Source organism: Vigna unguiculata, chromosome 8 (assembly GCF_004118075.2).
Source record: "Vigna unguiculata cultivar IT97K-499-35 chromosome 8, ASM411807v1, whole genome shotgun sequence".
NCBI classification, from domain to species: Eukaryota; Viridiplantae; Streptophyta; class Magnoliopsida; order Fabales; family Fabaceae; genus Vigna; species Vigna unguiculata.
In genome coordinates, this window is record NC_040286.1 from 19,031,617 (window position 1) to 19,055,032 (window position 23,416).

General features: G+C 38.0%; 2 protein-coding genes across 3 annotated transcripts; one reads left to right on the forward strand and one right to left on the reverse strand.

Moving 5' to 3' along the window:
- Window positions 1–2,496: 2,496 nt before the first annotated feature.
- LOC114195197 (abscisic acid receptor PYL8-like) lies at window positions 2,497–9,403 on the reverse strand. Of its 2 annotated transcripts, XR_003606454.1 has the most exons (4): window positions 8,989–9,403; window positions 4,461–4,676; window positions 3,307–3,793; window positions 2,497–3,087 (listed from the first exon to the last, which is right to left on the reverse strand). XR_003606454.1 is itself a non-coding variant. In XM_028085588.1 (3 exons), the coding sequence occupies exons 1-3, from the start codon at window positions 9,118–9,120 to the stop codon at window positions 3,575–3,577; spliced, it is 567 nt and encodes a 188-aa protein (XP_027941389.1). In that variant the 5' UTR covers window positions 9,121–9,403; the 3' UTR covers window positions 3,172–3,574. The 2 variants fall into 2 exon arrangements, 1 of the variants encoding a protein (XP_027941389.1); XM_028085588.1 differs by lacking the exon at window positions 2,497–3,087 and having other exon boundaries at window positions 3,172–3,793.
- Window positions 9,404–16,284: 6,881 nt separating this feature from the next.
- Window positions 16,285–17,250, forward strand: LOC114194968. Its single transcript, XM_028085370.1, has one exon. It carries the CDS (start codon window positions 16,285–16,287, stop codon window positions 17,248–17,250), a length of 966 nt encoding a protein of 321 aa, XP_027941171.1.
- Window positions 17,251–23,416: the final 6,166 nt, after the last annotated feature.

Below are 23,416 nucleotides of genomic sequence, written 5' to 3' on the forward strand. Positions count from 1 at the left end.
AAAATTAATTTTGAATATTTTTTAGTTTTATTGTAAATATTTTTTTATTTATTTTATAGGTAATTTAATAATTAAAAAAAGATTAAATTTAAAAAAATTGATCAAATTGAAAAAATGATTAAAGTTAAAAAAAGATAAAATTAAAAAATACTTATTTAAGAAGAGTTAGATTTATATGTAAAAAGTAGACCCAAACTCTTATTCTCTTGGGCCAGCTTGGGCAACTCTTAAGTATAGATTTATTTTTTGGGCTTTGTATTATGAATTTAGTAGTGTAAGATTTCTTTTAGGCCTTATATAGTGGGTTAAGTAACATAGGATTTTGGGCCTTATAGAAGCCCATGAGTTGGAGCGCATCTTTCCATTGACTTTACAAAGTCGATATGCATATATGTGTTAGCTTGGAAGGTAAGGAAGAGACTTGTCTCTTTTGGGAGAGAGTGGTCATGTGTCATGCTCTCATTGGAGAGTTCTCCTTAATGGCTACATGACACTATAAGAATGGAGAAGATTTTCCCACCTTCTTAAGCAGCCACATGATACTCTAGGAATGAAGAGGATTTCCCATCAGTGACCACATGTCCTCCTTCTATTGGAGAGAATTTTTACCTTGATTTCCAAACTAACCTAGTTTAGAGTTTTTAGGGTTTTGCATCTCCAAATTTGGAGACACCTTAGGCTATAAATAGAGGTGTCTCCTCCCTTATAAATAAGTAAAGTTATATTGTGTATTCTTACTAAAGTCAAGGCTAGAGCATTCCATATAGTCTTCTCTGACCATCCTTCCTTGAGTAATGATCTAACCTTACTTCAAAGCACACCATTCTACTCACCAAACCACCAAAACCATGAGTTACTATCCCTCCATTCCTTGCTTCCGCACTCCTACTCTTCACCATGGGTCCATCTTCTAGCTTTTGGAGCATTCTAACTTGAGGAGGGAGCCATCATTTATATAATTTTGTTATTTATACATAAGAATGCTACTTAAAAATTTTTTGATGTGAACGAGACATGGAGAAAACATTTAAATATTAGTGTGACATTAATTGTAGATCTACAAAGTAAATTAAACAATGACAATAGTTGTCTTAGAATGGGAATGTCTTTTGGTGTATAGTATTCAAAACATATATATTGCATGATTATTTAATGAATTACTTATTGGGAATTTTGTCTGCACCCTATGTTTCCTTCCTGTACCCTATATGTGATGAAATAACTATTTTATCTTTATTGAAAAATTTTGAAACATGTTTCTGGACTACATAATTTATTTATTTTTTCAAATTTTACAATACAAAATACATTTAAAATATTATACATTTTAAATTGTATAATTTAAAATATATTTTCGAATCCAAAAATATGTTTTTAATTGCACCATTCATAATATATTTAAATTTAAATAAATGATACATTTTAGATCGTGTAATTCGAAATCTATTTCAAATTTAGAAATACATTTTGAATTACACGTCTTGAAATATATTATTTATTTGAGATTAGTTTTCTTCTTCCTTTTCCTATTTGATTCATGTATTATTGACGTTAATTTTTTCAATTGAGAAAATAAAGTAAATAGTTGAATGTTGCAATTATGCGGGCATGAATAGTGTTGTAAGAAGTACAAAACATACTCAGTGAAGTGGGTGATTGTAATTTGTGATGAATTTGCAGAAGTTGTCATTTGCCTTTTAGTAGGAGGATTTGCCCTCAAAATCTCAACAGCAAGGTAGTCAGCTTAGAAATGGGGTTGCTTTTTGACTTGGCATTGGAATTACTGTGGATGGTGTGGTTTTGGTTGGTGGATGGCTCTTTGTGACTGCCATTGCTGCTGCTGTCTGGTGCACGAGAATATTATTGAAGAATGACACCTCGCGCCGTTGAAGGAAGAGACTTTTGTTTAATGCAGAATCCAAATTTCCGTTACTAATTTTACAATCCAAAATGAAAATTTACATTATAATTTACATTCTCATTGTCTTTGTATTACAAATTATAAAGTCCAAAATGTAATTTATATTTTAGATTGTCTTTAAAATTTATATTAAAGATTGTATAATTTAAAATATAAATTTACATTACAAATTACGTCATCCAAAATATCAACAGAAAATAATTGAAATTTTAAAAATTATAGGATTCAAGAAGAAAACATATCATACACTACATAGATTCTAAAACTCTAAAAAAATTGTTCAATGTCAAAATTGCTAAAATGAATATTAATCTTAAGTTATATTATTTTTAGTAGAAAGTGATTTTTTTATTACCACGTTATTTTCGCTAATGAAAAACATTTATTTTCAACAATGTTCTTTGACTTTAAAAGTGTATATTAAAAATCCTCTTATATCGAAAATTAAGACAAGTCATTCAAACATTCACTTATGGAGAGTACTTTTATAGAATTAAAGAGTATAAACAATAGTTACATATTTAATGAAATTTAAAAGAATAATCTTTTAATAATCATTAGTACATACTTGAATAATCATTAGTACAATATCAATAGTAAATACATGAAAATAAATAAATGATTTCACGTAATTTCGACGAATAAAAAACAACTAAATAATTTTAAAATAGTCCTATACAAAAACGTTAGCATATTGAATCAGTAAAAACACCAGTACAAATACTGGCTCAACCAATATGAATGAAATAAAACTGTAGCTTTGTAGTTCCAAGAGACCAAAACACTACAGTAGATCTAATTTGTAAAATCTTGTATTGATTTCTCCAATTTATCTTACAAAGACAAATTCTTTCTTTTTTCCTTTTTCATTTCCACACCCCTCAACAAGAACCAATAGCAAAAGTCCTCCGAAAACGTATGTATGGTAACAAAAAAATACATTTATTTGTAATAAGATCAAATTTTTTAATTAATTAATGAATATATGAATATTTTTATTTGATCCATATAAATCATGTTTCCAACCACTTCATATATGCAATTAAGAGTGCACAACTTTAAACCTCGAATTACATACCTCTGCTCTTCCCTTTCTTTTCGTATCGGCCAATCCTCTTGGGTTCCACATGAGCTTCTACGGCTGTCACTTCAGATGTTCGTCATTCCTTCAAAACAGAGAAAAGGGGAAGAAACTAGAGAATTACCAAAGAGGAAAAGAACAAAGAACCAAAGCAATTGGAACTCCGGAATTACGTAATCTTTGCTAGATGTTTAATTTTACTGCAATTAGAAACTACAGCTGACCAATCAAATAATTTTAGACAAAGTTTTCACCACCACCTATATACAAAAAAGAACATAGGAAAACGAAAAAAACCACGAACATCTATCTCCAAGCAGCACCTGGTCCTTCACCTGTTACAGTACTAGATTTAGTCACCTGTCTCAAAATATTGTTCTTTAACTCCTAATGAGAGTAAACAGCATATACGACAAGGGTAATCAATAGAGCAAATAAATGAAAAACACTGCTACTCTATACTAATGGAAACAGCATATTTGCCAGTCAGTCTCCTAAGCTTCCGAGATAGGAAAGCCACTGAAGCTTCATCCATGGCAGTCAAGTTCTCAGCAACTTCTGAACATAATCTCCTACATCCGATCAATTGGTTCAGTGCGATCTTGCACAGCAAGCCCTTCTGAGACATCAGCAAGTGATTTGAGATTGCATTTTATTAAGGCCTCCACGAAGTAGCAGGTCTCATCTTTCGTGTTGCCCTCAGGTATATCCACCACAAAAGATTCAATTACCAGTGTACCTGGCCTTCCATCAATGATTTCTGGGTGTAGAGACATGATAGAGGAGTAGTTCTGAAAAACACCAGATACAACTTAGGATAAAAGTTTATTCTTTGTCGGTTGAGAAGGATAAGATAGTTTAACCATTTAGCCCAATTTCTCAGTAAGGCCAACTATTCAAAATTTATGACTCATGCTGGACGCAATGCTATTTGCATCTCTCATACAGAAACATCAGTTATTACAGACAGCAAAGTTCCACATCATTTGCTCATCCTGACTTGTTTTTTTTTTTTAACTCTAGCTCATCAAGGAGGAATTTAACTGGTTGACAATGAAGATTCTACTCACACTGTACATGCTACCATAAATTATACATGCAGGATAATAGAAACCAGAACCAGCATAAGGAATTTCCTGAGAATTTCATTACCTCCAAACTGAAATAACAATTCCAAATTTCACAAATATCTATTTTCTGTTATCTAAATGATTAGACAGAACTTGAAACATTTAAATTAAATCAGGCTGCGCAATCCTCCATCTGTCTAAGAAATAATAATCCCTTATACCCTATACCTACAGCAAAAAACAGCTAACCTTTCATTGATATTTTGATTTGGAAAGAAAAACTACTATAAAAAAAGAGAGTCCAGTATAAAAGACAACATGCATAAAAAATAATTGAGTGAAGTTATCTTCACAAAGAGAGACAAATAATTGAGTGAAGAATTCATACCCTAAGTCTATGATCACCACCAATAATCCTGATGCTGAGAATATGCTCATTGTCATCGAGGAGTTCCAATCTTTCTGTACTAGTAGTGGCTGGAAGCCCTGATTTAACATCGACTTCTCTCAGACTCCCAATCTCAAGGTTTCCCCTTACAACACACCTACTCACAAATGGCTTGTACTTCTGTGGTTGATCAAACCTCCTCACCAAGGACCATACCTAGAGAAAGAAAATCAATGCACAATCAATAAACAATTTCAAGCAGACATGGTAGGTGCTGGCAGAGCATAAACATTAGCAATCTCAAAGAAAAAGTGTTTCCACATTATACAAGACTGAAAAAATACTGTCAGGAAGCACATGATACTCTAGATTCCAAAACGGAAGCAGTGAGGACCAGAAAATGGAACAAAATTACATTCACTTTGAATTTATTAATCTTCACTTAGAAAAATAAATATTGAACTATACTATTGTAATACACTTCTGCAGAAACAAAACTGTGTTATATTATGCATTATATATAAACATAAATGTATCCTGATTGAACCTACCAAACCAACAGTAGCGTTTATATTTATTTGTAAATCTGACAAATTTGTTATTGTCAAAACCATGCTGCTCATTGTGTATATTTTAGGAAGTTTGTATTTTATTCTTATTATATTTTTAATCTTTATTAGAGATGTATCTTGGTATTAAAACTAAGATATGTATTTAAAAACAATCCCATAATTAAAGAGGTTTGTTTCCTTAGAATTAGTTCTCTGAATTTCCTAAAATAAACAGCAGGGTCATATATTTATAGGTCCAATGACCTCATATAGAAGAAATATATTATTCTGTTTTAAATTCTGAGATGGTATCAGAGCTCCTCATCTTTGGAAGTTTCTGACTCTGTCCATCAATCCTAAAACGCAGCCTTCATTGCTGTGCCTCTTTGATACCTGCACTTAAACTTCCTGGACCTACAAAAGCTGCACCTGAATGTGCACCTCAACCTACACCCAAGCCTGCAGCTAATGAGGGTGGAAAATTTGAGAAAAATCTGATTTATTTAAGGAGAGAAAAGGCCATTCCAAAATCTGTCCATATCCAAGAACCCAACCTACAACCATTACATGAGGTAACAATTTCTAATCCTATAATTTTTTATAATTCAAATGAGTTTTCAGAAGCACAGGTGGACCAAAACCTAGACCTTCCCATTGCCTTAGTAGAAAGTGGACCAAAACATGCAGCCAACAAACCCAACAACCACTTTACCCTCTATCAAATTTCTTGTCCTTTGAAAAATTCTCCCCTTCACAATCTTTCTCACAAACCTAAACTCTATAACCACACCTTCCTTTGTATCTGAAGCATTATTTGACAAGAAAGGAAAACAAGCCATGGATGTGGAAAGGAAGGCATTAAACAAGAACAAGACCAAGGAACTTGCCACCTTACAAACAGAAAAAACAAAAAAAAAAAAACAGCAAGGTATAAGTGTGTATATACGGTGAATATCATACTGCTGGGACTATTGAACATTATAAGGCAATGTTAGTGGCAAAAAGACTCACTCAAACCTATGGAGTGAATTACTTGGAGACATTTGCCCAGTTGCTAAGATGAACACAGTCAGAGTAATATTGTCATTAGCAGCAAATCATGATTGAGATATGCAACAGTTCAAAGTGAAGAATGAATTCCTACATGAAGATCTTGATGAAGAAATATACATGGAGTTGCCCTAGGCTATGAAGGACAAGTTGCTACTGGAACTGTTTGCAAGTTAAGAAAGACTTTGCATGGGCTTAAACAATCCCCTAGAACATGGTTTGGTAGATTCACCAAGGTTATGACAAGTATTGATTAGAAACAAAGTCTAGGGGATCACACTCTATTCATCAAACATTCAATTTCAGGGGGAGTAACAATATTGTTGGTGCATATTGATGATATTACAGTAATTGGTGATGGCAAAAGGGAGTAGAAAATGTCAAGTCAATGCCTTGCCACAAAATATGAGATTAAGACACTAGGAAGACTTCAATATTTTTTGGGAATTGAAGTGGCTTATTCCAAAAGAGAAATCTTCATATCTCAACAAATGTAGTTGATTTAATTAAAGAAACAAGGAAGACAACCTGCATACTAGCTATTACTCCAATTGATCCAAACATGAATTTGGGAATTACAGAGGAGGGTATTGCAATGGACAAAGAAATGTATCAAAGACTTGTTGGTAGACTTATTTACTAATCTCATGCTAGGCCAAACATTGCTTTTATTGTGAGTCTAGTAATCCAATTTATGCACCAACCAAAGGAGGCTCATTTAGAAGTTGCTCTTAGAATTGTTCAATATTTAAAAAGGACTCCAGGGAGAAGAATTTTATTTAAATGAAACAAGAGTGTAAGTCTTGAAGCATATATGAATGCAGACTATGCAGAGTCAGTTGTGGATAAGAGATCAACTATTGGATATTTAGTGTGCCATGAACATTACTCTCACACCTATTCTTCGAAGATGTCTACTGGTTTTTCTTGACATTTTGGTTTAGAGTAAATTATAGGATGAACTCCTACATTATATGAGATAGATTTTGGCCTGTTCACTAGATCAATCCTTCTTTGCTAAAACAAAAATTGAAATAGTACCAAACAGAAAATCTTTCTGAAATGATGAATAAGCCCACACTATAAAAGGAAAAAATATAGCAATAGCAAATAATACATTGAATCATAATATGTGATATGAGGGAAGAAACCAGAGTTATCCTACTCTAATACGAACAAAAAAGTGGATATCAACACCCTCAACAATAAGGGTGGCAGCAAATTCACGTAGTTCTCAATCCACTTTCAAGAAGGTTAGTAATGAAGTGAAGGCAATCAGTGAGGGGCGCAACAGAGGAAATTTCGAATGGTTAATGCACTAAGAACTGCAAGAGATAATTAAAAGAGAAAATAATGTTTGCAGGTGGCGCTATGTTATTCATTTCAGACAAACCAGAAAAGTCTAAAATTCCTACCAGAACAGTTTACCAAGCAAAGACCAATTTAGATGAGCTACAAAATTGATTCGCTATGATTATACAATTTGTTATAAACCAAGGAAAGACAACTTAGCGACTGATGCTTTTTCTCAATGTTCTTCTCTTCCAACATTATATCTGTTGTAAAAATGGAAGGATAGCATGGTTGAGAGAAAGAAGTTCAAAAGGATCCTAAAGATTTGTCCCGTCCAGCAATCCATCCAAACTAATAAGGTCAAGAAAGGTCGTAGATTAGTACTCCTGAGAAATTTCGTGTGAATCCCTACTTCAAAGAATTTCATAACTCATATTGGGGGCACTCTAGGTCTTTCAAAACTTATAAATGAATAGCTAGATTTGTTTATCAGATGGGTATGAGGACCAATATTAAAGAGTATGTAGCTTCTTGTGATATATGCCAGAAAAATAAGTCCAATACACAATCTCAAGCGGGTCTATTACAACCTCTCCCTATTCCAAATAAAAGTTGTGTTGACACATCAATTGACTTTATAGGTGGCCTTCCACAACTCAAGGAAAATATTACATTCTAGTGGTAGTGGATCAACTAACTAAATTGTTCATTTCTTTGCATTGACACCCTTTCTCAACCAAGACTATAGTGGGACTGTTTGTTAAGAAAGTGGTTCATTTGCATGGATTTCCATCCACCATTGTTTCACATCAAGACCAACTGAGTAGCTTTTAGAAAGTACTCTTTAGGCTAACAAGAACTCAGCTTCGCATGAATACGGCCTCTCATCCACAGGCTGATGGACAAGTAAAAAGAGCAAAATCGGTCTGAATTAATGAACTGTAACTGCTACCTGCAAGGACGAAGAATGAGGTCTGGAATAAACATCTCACTAGAATCACAATGCCTTCATTTCATAAACTGACCTCGGATATGCATATATTTCGTAATCTGACCTCGGATATGCATATATTTGGGTATTTTTACGGGAAGAAGAACTATTTCCCCCCAAAGAACCTTTCTCAGGGTAAAAGCAATTCTTTTTCTCCAAAACAAATTAAACCAAACATGCACTAGATCACCTCCTACCTATTTTCCTGACACAAACATTCGTTTTCCGAAACCTAAAAAACAGGACCAGATCAAACGGTATTGAGAGATAGATCAACCACAAAAACAACACAGAATAAGTTCCAACGACCTTAAAGAAAACAGCTAAGCATTGAAGCATAACTGTTACCCCCAGCAACCCGCATCCAAACTACCATTTATCCCTCAAAATAAACAAAACAATAAACAATTCCTCGTAAATCAAACTCAAAACGGCAACACCGTTGAAAAAGTTTAGAAAAAAAGCTGACACATAGATGCTCTAATATTCCAATAAGGGTTACGAATATTCCACAGGATCACATTGATGTATACATAAAAAGGAAAAAATCTTCGCAACATACATCCAACGCCCTACTGAGTCAGAATAACACACAAATATTCCATAAATAATTAGAAATATTAAAAAACATTAAAAAAAAGACCTGAGGAACCGGTGCTCTTATATGTTTAACAAGCGCAGAGCCACACTGATTCTCACCAGGCTCGTGCCTGTGGTGTCGTCTAATGTGCTCCATCTCCACGTTGCTCAATCCTCCATTCCCAATCTCATTCATTTTGTTCCCTCTCTCTCTCTTCAACACAAAAGCCAAATCTCAAAACACTCAGTTTCTAATTTCCAACCGCGACAATTGCCAACGTCACCATAGGACTGCGATGCCGAGCCGATAGGCGGCGAAGAATTCCGATCGCCGTCCAACAAGGCTCACCGGTTAGAAAAACGGGTGGGTTACCGGGTAAAACGAAGAAGGTGATGGGCCTGAGCCACAGAAACACCACCGCGGATCATGGAAGGGAAAACTTCTTCTACCGAACCTCTTTATTGTTGTCCCAAATAACCAAAATACTTAAATATCAATTGCTAAATGATAAATAATTTAAAGCGTAAAAGAGTAAAAATAGTTAAATAGTAAATATCGCCGTCGAACTTTGAAAAAAATATACCATTTTCAGTCATTATTTGATTAAACTTAGAATCTATATCTATATCTATATATTTACATATTTAATATTTTTTAATACGAAGAAACCCCTTTTTATATATGCGTATTTAAAATTTTATTATATAAAAATAATAAAAATTTTAAAATATAAATAATTTTACAAAAATGATATTTAAAATCTTAAATAATATAATTTAGGCTTAAATATCTTTCTCGTCATCATTTTAGTAGTGTTTGTTGCGGGTGGTCCTAATTTTTACCAAATATTTGAAATGGTCCTCATTTTGGCAATTTGTGTTTAATTTAGTCATTTTCTGTGATGTCGTTTAAATCAGTAACGAAATATTGTATAAGTGGCACTGTTTGTATTATGGTTTAATTGTGGTGTATTACGTGTACAGTATAACTGAAATAATTGCGAAGTTAGGGATAAGTAGGTGAGCTAGGGTTTTGAAAATGAATTGGTGGGCAAAAGAAATTTTTACACTATTCCTTCCTCCATTCCCAAACCGTGTTGGTGCCTTCCTGCAATCTTCTTCTTGCAATCCCATTATCTAGGTATATCACGGTCCCAATCTTCTTCCTTTACCTCACAGTCCCAATAGTGTTGTAGCACTTCCTGCAATGTTGGTGGTTCGACGAGAAATGGATTAACCTCAATTTGTAACTGTAGAGAGATGACAACTTTGAGGGTGACAAGAACTCCAAATAATATTGGTAGATGACATCTCTCTACAATTAATAGCGCCTTTACCTCACAGTCCCAATTACAAGGCGCTATTAATTGTACAATCTTTTTATTTTTTGTTAATAAAAAATGTGTGTGTTAATTTTTGGTTTGTTGATTGACAGAATGGTGGTTCCAATACTATATGTTGTAACTTCTTCGAATGGCGGTGTGAAGAAGATGTTGACGAAAGGGATGTCATCATCATGACATAAAGGAGGCAAATTAATGATTTGGAGAATTCATTGAAGGTTGCCAAGAAGAGATTGCAATTAGTAATAAGGTTCAATTGTGTTTTTATTGTATTTTACATAGTGTTGTTTTATGTAATATTTTAAATTTCATCTGTTTTGTACTATTCTCAAATGAAGAAATGAATTAGTATTGCTATGTTGATATTAGTCCCAACCTGTTCAAAATCATAGATGTATATAGGCATTGAAAAATTGAAATTGAACTAAGTTCAGTACATTAATGTTTGGTAATGCCTGCCAAAAGTTAAATTGAACTAAGTTTGGCAAAATTGAAATTGAACTAAGTTTGGTAAAAGTGAAATTTAGTACATTAAGTCATCCTCATAAAGATTCAATACATCAACGTTTGGCAAAAGTAAAATTGAATGAAGTTTGGCAAAATTTAAAATACATATAATGGCTTACTAAGGTTATCTAATTCTACATTAGAAATGCCAAAAAATAAATAGGACGTAGACATTCATGGGCATGGCCTCCTAAACTGCAACTTCATCATGGTGTTTGATGGTTGTGACTGCTGACATGGTTGGTCTAGTGCTGATAGTGTTGGTGCTTGACTTTTGTTTACTGACTGTGGCGTCTGAGTGGATTGACTCTCCACTTCATTATGTGTTGGTTGAGTTGTTAGGGGTCCTTCTGTTTGTTGTGTGGGTGGTGAATCAACAGGATCAGCAGGGTCAACAGGCTCAACATGTGGTGTAGTTTCCTCAGCCTATACTTCTGCTACAGTTTGCTCATCCACAGGTTTTTCTGGGCAATTGTTCTTGCTATGGCCAATCTGACAGCATATGCTACATTTCTTTTTGTGACCACCTTTGCTCATTTGTGTGTTATCCTTCCTCAACTCCCACTTTTCCAACCTTCCTTTTTTCTTGGATCTTTTTGGTAAAATCTTCTTATATGGTGGGTGGACGTCAAGGTAGGGACTTCTTTCCATAGGACCTCACTATTAACTGGAAAGATGATGGATTGATACATTTCTTCGTAGGTGGACCTCCTAAACTAGATTGGTATGAAGTCCTCAACATTCACATTGATGAAATTCATTGCTACAATAGCATGGCAGCAAGGGATAGCAGTCAAAAGCCATTTCCTACAGCTGCAGTGTTGAGCGTCCACATTGACTGTGTACTTATCTCCAGCCATGGATATGTGCCTCACTTCAAATAGTTTGTCTCCTGACTAGCTGCAAAAATGTGTTAATCAGTACACATATAAATACAAAAATAAGTGGAATGTGTAAAAAATACAAAACCTAACCTTGGGATCCAATATTTGGTTAACTCTTTTTCCTTATCAAGTTTGTCAAGGATCTTGGGGCAGATGGTTCCTTCAAAAGTGGTAATCTTCTTTCTCTTGGTGGCCCACCTTTCCATTAAATAAACTTTGATTTCCTCCAGCATTGTGATAATGAGCTTGCCTCTTGCCTCCACTATGACACTATTAAATGCTTCACTCATATTGTTGACTATTGTATCATATATGGCTCGACCACTAAATCTAGATTTAGACTAGAACCTACATCAATCATAGCGTCAGTATTGAGAGGTATATCAACCAGGTATTTGCACAAAAGTTTGATAAGAAAGAGATACCTTGGAGGTATAACAATGAGGTATCTGTAAGCATCAATATTGTTAACATCACTCTTTCCCAAGTTGTTGGGTGTGTGCTTTTAGCAGCCTTCCACATAAGTATCTTTAATTTCTGGTCAGAGAATCCTTTTCTCAAATTTTCATATAGATGCCTCATGCAAAACCTGTGCTCAATAGTGGGTAATAGGTTATGGATGGCGGACACTAATCCTTGTGCAATGATGAGATTATTAATATTTAAAAAGTAAAGATAAATTAAGTAGTTCAAGATGATTCAAAAAGTGCACATACCTTTTGTTGGTCAGAAATAAATGTCATTGTCCTACACACTTCAACACCTCCAAGATCATCAATAAGCAATTCCAAAAACCATGTCCAAGTTTCTTTGTTTTCAACTTCGACAACAACATAGGCTAAAGGTAGTAACTGATCATTAGCATCCCTACCCATAGCACTCAACAACTCACCCCCGTATTTTCCTTTTAAAAAGCAACTGTCCAAACCTATGATAGGTCTACAAGACACAAAGGAATCTTTGCATGCTTTTGAGCAGGAGTAAAACCTTTGAAAAATTGCTTCATCATTATCATTTTCCACTTTGATTTTAATAGTAGATCCAGGATTACATCTTAGTAATTGATGTGCATAGTCGTAGATTCTTCTATACTGCTCTTTAAATGATCCATCTACTATATCTATAGCCAGTTGATGAGTGCGTATTTTTGCTCTCATTTAGTGTTTAATTTTAGATATTTAATTGAATTTGTGTGCTTAAAGAGTGATTTAATTGACAGTTTTGATAATTAGGCTGTTTGAGCTTATGTGATAAAAATGTCTTAAAAGTGATTTTTAGCAACATAAATTATTTCTTGGATATTTTAACATTTGTTAATACAGTTGAAGTTAAGATTAAGCTCATTTAAGGTGGAAAAATAAATTAATTGAAGTTACAAACCACCTTTAAATAAGTCTAAAATCAGCAAGTTCTGAAAAAATCACTTTTACACCCCATACATTACTTATACACTCCCTTTTTTCAAATGGACCTCTAAAAACCTGTTCTGCATCCTTAGTTTTTACTAAATTGCACCCCTCCTACCACTTAAACTCCACTCAACTAGATCATGTCATGTGGCAATCCTCCACTAATTGAGTTGACCAATCAGAACAAGCCACGTGGCATTAATCATTGCACATGCATGTGAACCAATCTGGGCGTGCCACGTCATCCTCTTCAACCCTAGCTTCTTCTCCTAGAAACCCTAGCAGCCACCATTGAAGCCTCCATCACGCCCGCCGCTGGCAGCACCTACACCAGGTACGACCACCAAAACAACACCTCCACGCATCTGCATTTCGAACCTCCCTCCACGTTCACGACACAACACGTCGTCGGAGCAGCCATTGCAACAATGACCATGAAAAACGCATATGTAGTTTTGCACAGTTCATGTAACCACCGTCCCTGCAAGTCACACCGCTGCACTTGAAAACGCAAACCACCACGCCGTTAGAGCCTTCTATCTTCTCGTCGGCCACCTGCATCATCATGGTAGTCCACCACTGTTAGCTTTGCACCTCACTAGAAACAGAGCAGTGTCGCTAGAATTGAAACGCTCATCACCATCACGCGAGCGCAACGAACAAATTTGCAAATCACAGCAGCCAACCTCGCATCATCTTCTTCCACGAACCACCTGCATCACCACGCAACTGTAGCAAAACACGAACCAAATTCACACACATCGTTCGTCACAGTATCCATGGCAGCACCTGCACCTGCATCAAATAATGTCGTAGCAACCAGTTTAGATTGCCTCTCATCTAGATCCACCAAAGAAGCGTTAACGTTTAGGATGCAGTGCAAGACCCGTGAAAATTAATTAATTAATTAATAAATATGGGTAGAAAGAGCCTTTATGCGTGATCATGTTGTGTGATAATAAGATTATAGAATTATAATAGTTATCACTGAATGTGAATTGGCATAGTGGTTGTGCTTTGGCCATATGAGTGGAAGGTCACGGGCTCAAACCTTGATAGATAAAAATTAACCTTTATTTTTGCCAAAGTTAGTTTCGAGTGAATGTGAAGAGGTAGAGAGAACCCTAGCAGAAGGGGCAGTCCTTAAATGAGAATTAAACACACCATAACACCTAATTTACGTTTGAGAATATGATGTGAATTGATGTTGCTGTGAAAGCTTGTATTTTTGGGTGTCCAGAATGAGGGTTTTGGTATTGTTGTTGTTGTCTTTGGCCAAACCTTTAGTTTTGGTGAGGCAAACCTGTTGAAAACATGTTACTGTGATGGAGTGATGAAATAAAGTGCTTGGTAATGATTGAATTGCGTTTTGGGTATGGTTTTGGGTCTTTTTGTGATTGAACAGTGGCGAAACTCTGCAAGTTTCGCCCAAGCGACTCCTTCTCGCCTAGGCGAGAGTTGTAGGAATTGATTCGGGGTTTAGCCTCGAGCAATTCGCTCAAGCGATCAAGGCTGAGGTTGAGCGAAACGCAGTCTCGCTCAGGCGAGAATGTCTCGCCTAAGCGAGTCACGATGAAACTTGTACCATTATTTGAGCGCGATTTCTCGATCAGGCGAGAAGTTTTGAGTTCTGAGCAATGGACTCTCTCACCTAAGCGAGAGTGGCTTGCCTAAGCGAGTTCACGAAGTGAATTGATGCATGTTTACGTCGAATCCTCGTCCAGGCAAGGATTGTGCGTTATTTTGAGTGAAGGTATGGCTCGCCCAGGCGATAAGAGCTCGCCTAAGCGAGATAACGTAGAGAAACCACTGTTTCACACTCGCGCAGGCGAGGTGAGGTAGCTTAAGCGAGGCTGATGGACTAGCCTGAGCGAAGAGCTCTAGCTTAAGCGAGTGTACTGCGAGTTTAGTGGTTTTGTGCAACATAAGACTGTTTGATTGTGAGATTTTAAAATATAGGAATTATATGCTTGTGTTTGTGGTGTTTGGACTTGAAGGACTAAGTCTGGGATGTGCTTGATGGTTGGACGCATGATGGGCATGGAACTGTGTAGTTCCCGTCGGCTGCTAAGTAGCGAGGAGTCCTTAGTATGGTGATTACATGCATCAGGCGCACGATGGGCAAGGAACTGTTAGGTTCCCGTCGGCTGCTATTGGGCGAGGAGTCCATAGGGCAGGATTATGAGCAGGATATGCTAATAGGGTTGGACCACGAATGGGTTAGTTTCGTGGGAGCATAGTAAAGTCCCAAGACCTAGTTCATGTATATGACTCATGTAGGACTATGAGATCACGAATGGGTAATTTGAAAACAATGAAATACTTAGTCATGTTATTTTGGGGTGGGTGGCATATTTATTTCATGTATATATTTATATATTGTGCATAGCTCACCCTATCTATGTGTGTGGCGATGATCGGGTAATTTATTATTCGGGAGCAAATGATGTTTCAAGTGAGCCAGGAGACGCTTAGTGGCGGAGAGTGGGCTCAACATACGAGGGGATTTTAGAACTGTTTTTATTTAATTTTCCATGTAATTTGATTACAGTTTGTACAATTTGAGAATATTTGGATTTTTTTTAAATTTTTTAGAGTTTTGAAAATTCCCTGTATTTTGGGAAACAAATTATATAATGAATGAGGTATTTATTTTTCTGCCTTGTTTATTTATTTATTTACGTAATTGTTCTTTATTTTAAATAATATCCTGTCAGGATGTTACTTTTGGTATCAGAGCAAAAGTTTTAAAAATATTTTTAAATATTTTGGGGCTAGTGGGGAGTGAGCTTGTCGATGTGGTTGTTTGTTGCGTGTTTGTGTTGAATATTGAAAAAGGTGTGAGTGGTTTTGTTTGACTAAGTGACTGATTTTTAACAGTTGAATGTGGCGTATCCAGGCTATGGCTGCTAACAGGAGGAGAAGGAGTAGTGGTGCTGATAACATCAGGGAGGCTATTCACCGGATGGTGGATACGATGCAGCCACCCGTAGCAGTGCAGCCTAGAATGGCGATTGCACCAATCAGGGTGCCGACCGTGGAGGAGTTCTTGTGCCACAAGCCAGCGAAGTTCACTGGCAAAGCCTCTCCTGATGAAGCGAATGCATGGCTCCGCAAATGCGAGAAGATCTTTAAGGTGATGAACTGCGAAGATGAGCTGTAGCTACTGTTTGCCACATATTTGCTGAATGAGGATGCAGAGTATTGGTGGGCGGGAATGCAACAACAGATGCAGACCCGGGAAGAACAGGTGGAGTGGACTAGCTTCAAGACGCGATTCCTGGAGAAATACTTTTCTAACACGGCCAGGCAAGACATGGAAGCAGAGTTTCTCGCATTGCAGCAGGGAGAGATGACAGTACAAGAGTACGTAAATAAGTTTGAGCACCTGGCAAGATACTACTCATATAATATTACAGAAGAGTGGAGGTGCTTGAAGTTTGAGCGAGGACTCAAACATGAACTAAAGAAGGTGGTGACACCTTTGAGGGAGAGAAGATTCCCAGTCTTTGTGGAACAGGCCAAGAGTGCCGAACATCTAGAGAAAGGCCCTAGTCCAGTTGTCCGACATCAGAGGAATGTCGCAGAGGTGAGACAAATGAAGAAGCCTTACAACCGACCACATGCATCTCAGGGTACCACTTGCTACCAGTGTGGCGGACCCCATCTGAAGAGAAATTGTCCTCAGTTAACAGGTGGGGTAGGAGGGTTAGGAGACCGTCACAAGTGTTTCATATGCGACAAACTAGGACATTTTGCCAATAATTGTCCAAAAAAGAAGAATTTGGGTGTGAAAAAGCCAGCAACATCGCCAGCAGAACGAGCTAGAGCGACTGTGAGGGTCTTTGCCATGACATCTACTGAGGCTACTCAGTCAAGTAACCTTATACTTGAGCCTTGCTTATTGTTGGGTAGTTCAGTGTTAGTGTTGTTCAATTCTAGAGAAAAACAGTCATTCATTTCTATTGCATGTGTGGGGAGATTGAGCTTGGAGAAACGTGACTTGGGGTGTGAGTTGCTTGTTTCTACTCCCTCCTCGGGTCAGGTGGCTACCAGTTCAGTCTGCGTCGGGTGTTCAATTGAAGTGGCAGGTCACAGATTCAAGGTGAACTTGGTGTGCTTGCCTTTGGAGGGACTGGACGTGATACTGGGATGGACTGACTGTCTAACAACCACATCATGATTGACTGTGGACGACGCAGTTTGGTATTCCCAGAAAATGTAGGGTTGGAGTTGATCTCGACTCAACAGGTGTTGAAAGAACTTCAAGGAGGGGCCATGGGTTATATGGTGGTGGCCAAGCGAGAGAAGAAAAGTGTTGCAGAGATGATTCAATCCATACTTGTAGCTAGCGAGTATGCGAATGTATTTCCAGATGAAGTGCCAGGGTTGCGGCCGAGTCGAGACATTGACTTCACCATTGATCTCATTCTTGGTGCAGGTCCAGTGTTTATGGCTCCATACAGAATGGCACCAACAGAGCTCGCAGAGCTCAAGAAGCAAATTGAAGAGTTGCTAGAGAAGAAGTTCATCCGGCCCAGTGCATCACCGTGGGGAGCTCCGGTGCTATTAGTGAAGAAGAAGGATGGAAGTTCAAGACTATGCGTTGATTATTGGCAGCTAAACAAGTTAACCATCAAGAATAAGTACCCACTGCCGAGGATTAACGATCTGCTCGATCAATTGAAGGGAGCAAGAATCTTCTCTAAAATTGACCTACGATCTGGATATCATCAGATCCTAGTCAAGCCGAAGGATGTACAGAAGACAGCGTTCAGGTCGAGGTGTGGGCATTTTGAGTATGTGGTGATGCCATTTGGAGTAACAAATGCACCAGCGATATTCATGGATTACATGAATAAAATCTTTCGACCTTGGTTAGATAAGTTTGTCGTTGTCTTCATAGACAACATTCTTATTTACTCTAAGACGAGAGAGGAGCATGCTAATCACATGAGGGTTGTATTGAAGATACTCAGAGATCACCAGTTGTATGGGAAGTTGTCCAAGTGTGAATTTTGGCTAGAACAGGTACAATTTCTTGGACATGTCATCTCAGCCAAGGGCATTGTAGTAGACCCGGCTAAGATTGAGACGGTGCTTAAGTGGGAAAGGCCTAAGACAGTGACAGAGGTGCGAAGTTTCTTGGGCTTAGCAGGTTATTACAAGAGATTCGTGGAGGGGTTCTCAAAGAAGATGAACCCTTTGACACAATTAACAAGAAAAGATCAGTCGTTCTCTTGGACTGAACAGTGTGAGGAGTGTTTTGAGAAGATGAAGAAGTGTTTGACTACCGCTCCAGTGCTAGTAATTCCTGATACAGAGAAAATGTTTGAAGTATACTGTGATGCATCATATCAAGGTCTGGGGTGTGTATTGATGCAAGAAAGGAGGCCAGTGGCATATGCTTCTCGTCAATTGAAGGTGCATGAGAAAAATTACCTAACTCATAGCTTGGAGCTAGTCGCCATTGTGTTTGCTCTTAAGTCTTGGAGGCATTACATGTACAGGTCTCAATTTCAAGTTTTCAGTGATCATAAAAGCCTGAAATACTTGTTCGACCAAAAGAAGTTAAATATGAGACAACGTATGTGGATGAAATACTTGATGGATTACGACTTTGAATTGCTTTATCACCCAGGCAAGGCAAATGTTGTAGCTGATGCTCTAAGTCGTAAAAAGATGCATATGTATTGCATGATGGTAAAGGAGTTTGAGCTAATTAAGAAACTCCGAGATATGAATCTGGGGATGCAGTTTGGGCAAGGAGTTATACAATGCAGCTTATTGAAAGTCACTAATGAGTTCTTAGATGAGATACGAGTGGCTCAAGGACATGATATGGAGTTGCAACAATTTATAGGATGGCTGGGTATAGATAAAGGAAAGGATTACCAGATGGGAGCGGACGACATCCTACGCTTTAAAGGTAGGGTGTGCGTGCCTATGGGACCTATTTTCAGGAGGCAGATTCTGAAGGAGGGTCATCAGAGTCATTTTAGCATACATTCAGGTATGAGCAAGATGTATAAGGATTTGAAGGAGTCTTTCTGGTGAAACAGAATGAAGGCAGATGTCGCAGACTTCGTGGCTCAATGCTTGGTTTGTCAAAAGGCCAAAATTTAACACCAAAGGCTGGGAGGTACATTGCAACCATTAGACGTACCTCAGTGGAAGTGGGACAATATCTTTATGAATTTTGTGCTGCATCTTCCGAGGTCAACAAAGGGACATGATTCAGTCTGGGTGATAGTAGACAGACTGACAAAATATGCACATTTCTTGCCTATGAATCAGAAGTGGTATATGGACAAGTTAACGGAGTTGTACGTGTGAGAAGTGGTGAGATTGCATGGAGTACCCGAAAGCATAGTGTTAGACCGGGATCCTAGATTTCCATCACGGTTTTAGCAATCATTGCAGGCGGCCTTGGGTACACAGTTGAGGATGAGCTTAGCTTATCATCCTCAGATGGATGGTCAGTCCGAGCGGACTATCCAATCTCTAGAAGATTTGTTGAGATCTTATGTGCTGGACCATCTGGGAAATTGGAATTATGTGTTACCCTTGGTAGAGTCCACGTACAATAATAACTATCATGCTAGTATTGGAATGTGACTGTTTGAAGCTCTATATGGAAGAAGGTGTAAAACTCCATTGTGTTGGTATCAAGATGGAGAAACATTTATAAAGTCAAGTTGATTCAGGAACGGATGCGAGCAACTCAAAGTAGGCAGAAGTCTTATGCCGATAAGAGAAGACGACCATTGGAGTTTGAGGAGGGAGATCATGTATTTCTCCGAGTTACTCCAACCACGAGTATCAGAAGGGTTCTTAAATCGAGGAAGTTAACTCCGAGATTTATAGGACCTTATCAAATTACACGCAAGATAGGAACAACAGCGTATGAGATTGCTCTACCACCGCACCTAGCCAACTTGCATAATGTGTTTCACGTCTCACAGTTGAGGAAATACATTGCAAGTCCAAATCACGTGTTAGATTCAGATGAGGTGCAAGTGCGCGAGGACCTGACCACGCCAGTTGGACTGGTTCGTATACTGGATACCTAGGTCAAGCAACTAAGGGACAAATAGTTAAAGACAATGAAGGTACTTTATGGGAGATGGAGGACATCATGAGGAGGTCATACCCTCACCTGTTTGTTGGTAAGTTCTATTTTCGAGGACAAAAACTTTTAAAGGTGGGAGGAATGTAAGACCCATGAAAATTAATTAATAAAATAAATAATTAATTAATTAATGCGGGTAGGAAGAGCCTTTATGGCATTAAATGTTATTTGGTGTGACGTGGAAAAGTACTAGCTCAAGTGGTTAAGAGTACTTTAATTGTGTGAGAGGACTTGGGTTCGAGTCCTATGTATGCCATTTATATGTTGTTTGATTATTTAAATTTTAATATTATGCGTGATCATGTTGTGTGATAATAAGATTATAGAATTATAATAGTTATCACTGAATGTGAATTGGCATAGTGGTTGTGCTTTGGCCTTGTGAGTGGAAGGTCACGAGCTTAAACCTTGATAGACAGAAATTAACCTTTATTTTTGCCAAAGTTAGTTTGGAGTGAATGTGAAGAGGTAGAGAGAACCCTAGCAGAAGGGGCAGCTAAGAGGGGCTGGAAACCATCCTATAATGACCCTTAAATGAGAATTAAACACACCATAAATCTGAAGCAAAAGCAATTGTGAACCAAGGGTCCTTCATCCTTCTCAAATTTAACCAAAATTCCAGGTTAGGGGAGCTGTCTTTAATTGTATACGAATTTTGGTTGTAATTCAGTGGTGGGTTCATGCTCAATTTGATTCTGTATGATATGAAGTTCATATTATAGGCATTGTGATTGAGAATTTGATGTTTGGGTGTCTAGAATGAAGGTTTTGGTATTGTTGTTGTTGTCTTTGGCCAAACCTTTAGTTTTGGTGAGGCAAACCTGTTGAAAACATGTTACGTGATGGCGTGATGAAATAAAGTGCTTGGTAATGATTGAATTGCGTTTTGGGTCTTTTTGTGATTGAACAGTGGCAAAACTCTGCAAGTTTCGCCCAAGCGACTCCTTCTCGCCTAGGCGAGAGTTGCAGGAGTTGATTCGGGGTTTAGCTCGAGCAATTCGCTCAGGCGATCAAGGCTGAGGTTGAGCGAAACGTGTAAGACCCGGGAAATTAATTAATTAAATAATTAATTAATTAATAAATACGGGTAAAAGGCGTTGTTGTGATAATTATTGTTGTTTATTATGATGTGGAAAAGTACTAGCTCATGTGGTTGAGAGTACTTGATTGTGTGAGAGGACTTGGGTTCGAGTTCTATGTATGCCAATTATGTATGTTATTTTATTATTGCCTTTTTCTAATATGTATGATTATGGGATTGATGATGTAAGCTTTTTTTTTTACTGGAGGGTATCACCAAATGTGATTTGGCATAGTGGTTGTGCTTTGGCTTTATGCGTGGGAGGTCACGGGTTCAAACCTTGATAGGCAAAGAATAAGCTTTAGTTTTGCTAATTATTAGTGGTGGTATGAATGTGAAGGGGTAAAGAAAACCTAGCAGAAGGATAACCATTGGGTGCTGAAAAATCTTTCCACTAAGTGACTTGAATAGCTATCAAGCCCACACTTAAGTCCAATTTTGTGTGAAAAGTATGGTTCTGGGTGCTAATTGCCATTACAATAACATTGATATCGATTGCATGTTTTGTGGTATGTTTTTGGGTATGGTTTGACACTGTTTTGGGTAAAATCCGTGTGTGACAGTGAGGGAACTCTGCAAGTCTCGCCCAAGCGAGTCTATCTCGTCTAGGAGAGAGTTGCAGAACCTCACGTCTGATGTGGGGTCGCGCTGCTCGCCCAGGCGACCTTGGTTTGATGTTGAGTGACTCAATCTCGCTCAGGCGAGGAACACCTCGCCTAAGCGAGGTCGCGAGGAAACTTAAGCGCGATATCTCGCCCAGGCGAGAAGTATTGGTGTTTTGAGCGACTCTGTCTCGCTCAGGAAAGAGACATTCGCCTTAGCGAGGTCGCGATGTGGAATGACATGGTTAAGTGGTTCCTCGTTTAGGCGAGGGGAGCGTGTTGCATTGAGCGATGGTGCAACTCGCTCAGGCGAGGGAATCTCGCCTAAGCGAGATAACGTGTAATTGTGGTTGTTTAAAGCTCGCCCAAGCGAGGCGAACTAGCTTAAGCGAAGCAGAGGGCTTAGCTTGGGCGAGGAGTTCCTAGTCTAAGTGAGCTTGTGTGAATTATTGTGTTTCTATGTGCTTGCGAGCGTGTTTTGGATGTTTATCATAAGGATCGACTTTATATGCATGTGGTGTGATGTTTGGGCTTGATGGGCTAAGTCCAATAGGGGCACAGGATGTGCTCGGAAGTTGGACACATGATGGGCATGGAACTGGTTGAGTTCCTGTCGGCTACTAATGGGCGAGGAGTCCTCAGTATGGTGATTGCATGCGTCGGGCGCACGATGGGCAAGGAACTGTGATGTTTCCGTCGGCTACTATCGGGCGAGGAGTCCATAGTATGGTGATTGCGTGCGTGCCAGGGTCCAAGTTATGAGACTTGGATGTTTTACTACAGACGAGGAGTCTGTAGGGCAGGACTATGAGCGGGAGAGACTCATAGGGTTGGACCACGAATGAGTTAGTTTCGTGGGAGCACAGGGAAGTCCCAAGACCTAGTTCATGCATATGACTCATGAAGGACTATGAGGTCATGGTTGGGTGATTTGGAAATTATGAGTTTGTACTTATATTGTTTTGGATGGGAAAGCATATTTATTTCACATATATCTGTTTATGTTTTATTGTGCATAGCTCACCCTATCTGTGTGTGTATGGCGATGATCATATAATTTGTTATCCGGGAGCAAACGATGTGACAGGTGAGCCAGGAGCTGCTTAGAGACAGAGAGCATGGGCCACTTGGGATTTTGAAAGAAACTCTACTGTTTTGTTTTTGATGTAAATATTTTCTATGTTAAATTTTAATATCATTTGTAAATAACGCTATGGTACATTCGGATTATGTATGGTACTAATTATGATTTGAAATTTCCCGCATTTTTGGGAAATAGTTATAATTAATGTGGTATTTATTTTAATTGGAAAACTTATTTGTTTAAAATAAGTAATATTCCTTAGGGATGTTACAAAACGCAGTCTCGCTCAGGCGAGAATGTCTCGCCTAAGCGAGTCACGATGAAACTTGTACCATTATTTGAGCGCAACTTGTCGATCAGGCGAGAAGTTTTGAGTTCTGAGCAATGGACTCTTTCGTCTAGGCGAGAGTGGCTCGCCTAAGCGAGTTCACGAAGTGAATTGATGCATTT